The 2,946-nt window shown below is 62.1% G+C and overlaps 1 protein-coding gene across 1 annotated transcript; it reads left to right on the top strand.

Annotated features, from left to right (window-relative positions):
* The first annotated feature begins 298 nt into the window (after positions 1–298).
* On the top strand, positions 299–2,742 carry LOC138742076 (proteoglycan 4-like). The gene is made up of 4 exons (XM_069896268.1): positions 299–592; positions 674–872; positions 1,069–1,309; positions 1,446–2,742. The coding sequence occupies exons 1-4, from the start codon at positions 299–301 to the stop codon at positions 2,740–2,742; spliced, it is 2,031 nt and encodes a 676-aa protein (XP_069752369.1).
* Positions 2,743–2,946: the final 204 nt, after the last annotated feature.

Below are 2,946 nucleotides of genomic sequence, written 5' to 3'. Positions count from 1 at the left end.
CGAAGCCCCGTCCCGACACAAAGAGCGAAGCCCCTCCCGTCACAAAGAGCAAAGCCCGTCCCGTCACTAGGAGAGAAGCCGCGTCCCATCACGAGGAGAGAAGCCCCGCCCCGTCACAAGGAGAGACACCCCGTCCCGTAACAAGGAGAGAAGCCGCGTCCCGTCACAAGGAGAGAAGCCCCCTCACGTCACAAGGATAGAAGCCGCGTACCGTCACGAGGAGAGAAGCCCCGTACCGTCATAAAGAGAGAAGCACCGTCCCCTCCCGTCACAAAGAGCGAAGCCCCGTCCCGTCACAATGAGCGAAGCCCCGTCCCGTCACACCGAGCGAAGCCCCGTCCCGTCACGTCGAGCAAAGCCCCGTCCCGTCACACCGAGCAAAGCCCCTTCTAGTCTCACCGAGCAAAGCCACGTCCCGTCAAACCGAGCAAAGCCACGTCCCGTCACACCGAGCGAAGCCACGTCCCGTCACACAGAGCAAAGCCCCAACCCGTCACACCCTACCGGGGCAGGGACACAGAGTAAAGCCCCTTCCCGTCACAAGAGCGAAGCCACGTCCCTTCACAAGAGTGAAACCCCGTCCCGTCACACCGTGTGACGCCCAGTCCCATCATACAAACCTGGGGCGGGGACACAGAGCAAAGCCCCAACCCGTCACACCCTACCGGGGCAGGGACACAGAGTAAAGCCCCGTCCCGTCACACAGAGCGAAGCCCCGTCCCGTCACAAAGAGCGAAGCCCCGTATCGTCACAAAGAGCGAAGCCCCGTCCTGTAACAAAGAGCGAAGCTCCGTCCCGACAAAAAGTGCGAAGCCCCGTCCCGTCACAAAGAGCGAAGCCCCGTCCCGTCACACAGAGCGAAGCACCGTCCCGTCACGCAGAGCGAATCCCCGTCCCGTCACGCCGAGCAAAGCCCCTTCCCGTCACACAAAGCAATGTCCCGTCACGTCACACACACCTGGGACGGGGACACAGAGTAAAGCCCCAATCCTGCACACACTACTGGGAGGGGAGACAGAGTGAAGTCCATTACCAGCACACAGAGCAAAGCCCCGTCCTGTCACACAGAGCAAAGTCTCGCCCCATTCCGTCACACAGAGCGAAGCCCTGTCCCGTCACACAGAGCGAAGCCCCGTCACGTCACGCAGAGCGTAGCCCCGTCCCGTCACGCGCAGCGAAGCCCCGACCCGTCACAAAGAGGTATCCCTTGTCCCGCCACACAGAGCAAAGCCTATCACCGTCCCGTCACACAGAGCATAGCCTCGCCCCGAACCGTCACAGAGAGCAAAGCCCCTTCCCGTCAAACAGAGCAATGTCCCGTCATGTCACACACACCTGGGGCGGGGACACAGAACAAAGCCCCAATCCTTCACACACTCCTGGGCGGGGAGACAGAGTGAAGTCCATTACCATCACTCAGAGTAAAGCCCCGTCCCGTCACCCAGAGCAAATCCCCGTCCCATCACACCGAGCAAAGCCCCGTCCAGTAACATCGAGCAAAGCCCAGTCCCGTCACACCGAGCAAAGCCCCTTCTAGTCTCACCGAGCAAAGCACCGTCCCGTCACACCGAGCAAAGCACCGTCCCGTCACGCCGAGCAAAGCCCAGTCCCGTCACGCGCAGTGAAGCCCCGTCCCATCACACACTCCGTCACAAAGACCGAATCCCCGTCCCGTCACGAAGAGCGAAGCCCCGTCCCGACACAAAGTGCGAAGCCCCGTCCCGTCACGAGAACGAAGCCCCGTCCCATCACACAGTGAGAAGCCCCGTCCCGTCACACAGAGTGAAGACGGAGCCCATCACACAGAGCGAAGAGCCGTCCCGTCACGCGGAGCGAAGCCCCGTCCCGTCACGCGCAGTGAAGCCCCGACACGTCACAGGGAGCGAAGCCCCGACCCGGCACATGGAGCGTAGGCCCTTCCTGTCACACGGTGTGACGCCCCGTCCCATCATACAAACCTGGGGCGGGGACACAGAGCAAAGCCCCAACCCGTCACACCCTACCGGGGCAGGGACACACAGTAAAGCCCAGTCCCGTGACAAAGAGCGAAGCCCTGTCCAGCCACACAGAGCAAAGCCTAGCACCGTCCCGTCACACAGAGCAAAGACTCGCCCCGACCCGTCACAGAGATCAAAGCCCCTTCCCGTCAAACAGAGCAATGTCCCGTCATGTCACACACACCTGGGGCGGGGACACAGAGCTAAGCCCCAATCTTTCACACACTCCTGGGCGGGGAGACAGAGTGAAGTCCATTACCATCACTCAGAGCAAAGCCCCATCCCGTCACACAGAGCAAATCCCTGTTCTGTCACACAGAGCGAAGCCCCGTCCCGTCACGCCGAGCGAAGCCCCGTCCCGTCACACCGAGCAAAGCCCCGACCGTCACACCGAGCGAAGCCCCTTCCAGTCACACAGAGCGAAGCCCCGTCCCGTCACGCCGAGCAAAGCCACGTCCTGTCACACAGAGCGAAGCCCCGTCCCGTCACAAAGAGCGAAGCCCCATCCCGTCACAAAGAGCGAAACCCCGTCCCTTCACAAAGAGCGAAGCCCCGTCCCGACACAAAGAGCGAAGCCCCTCCCGTCACAAAGAGCAAAGCCCGTCCCGTCACTAGGAGAGAAGCCGCGTCCCATCACGAGGAGAGAAGCCCCGCCCCGTCACAAGGAGAGACGCCCCGTCCCGTAACAAGGAGAGAAGCCGCGTCCCGTCACAAGGAGAGAAGCCCCCTCACGTCACAAGGATAGAAGCCGCGTACCGTCACGAGGAGAGAAGCCCCGTACCGTCATAAAGAGAGAAGCACCGTCCCCTCCCGTCACAAAGAGCGAAGCCCCGTCCCGTCACAATGAGCGAAGCCCCGTCCCGTCACACCGAGCGAAGCCCCGTCCCGTCACGTCGAGCAAAGCCCCGTCCCGTCACACCGAGCAAAGCCCCTTCTAGTCTCACCGAGC

This window comes from Narcine bancroftii, chromosome 8, assembly GCF_036971445.1.
Source record: "Narcine bancroftii isolate sNarBan1 chromosome 8, sNarBan1.hap1, whole genome shotgun sequence".
NCBI classification, from domain to species: domain Eukaryota; kingdom Metazoa; phylum Chordata; class Chondrichthyes; order Torpediniformes; family Narcinidae; genus Narcine; species Narcine bancroftii.
The sequence above is the reverse complement of the archived record's forward strand: the minus strand, read 5'-3'. Positions and strand labels throughout refer to the sequence as shown.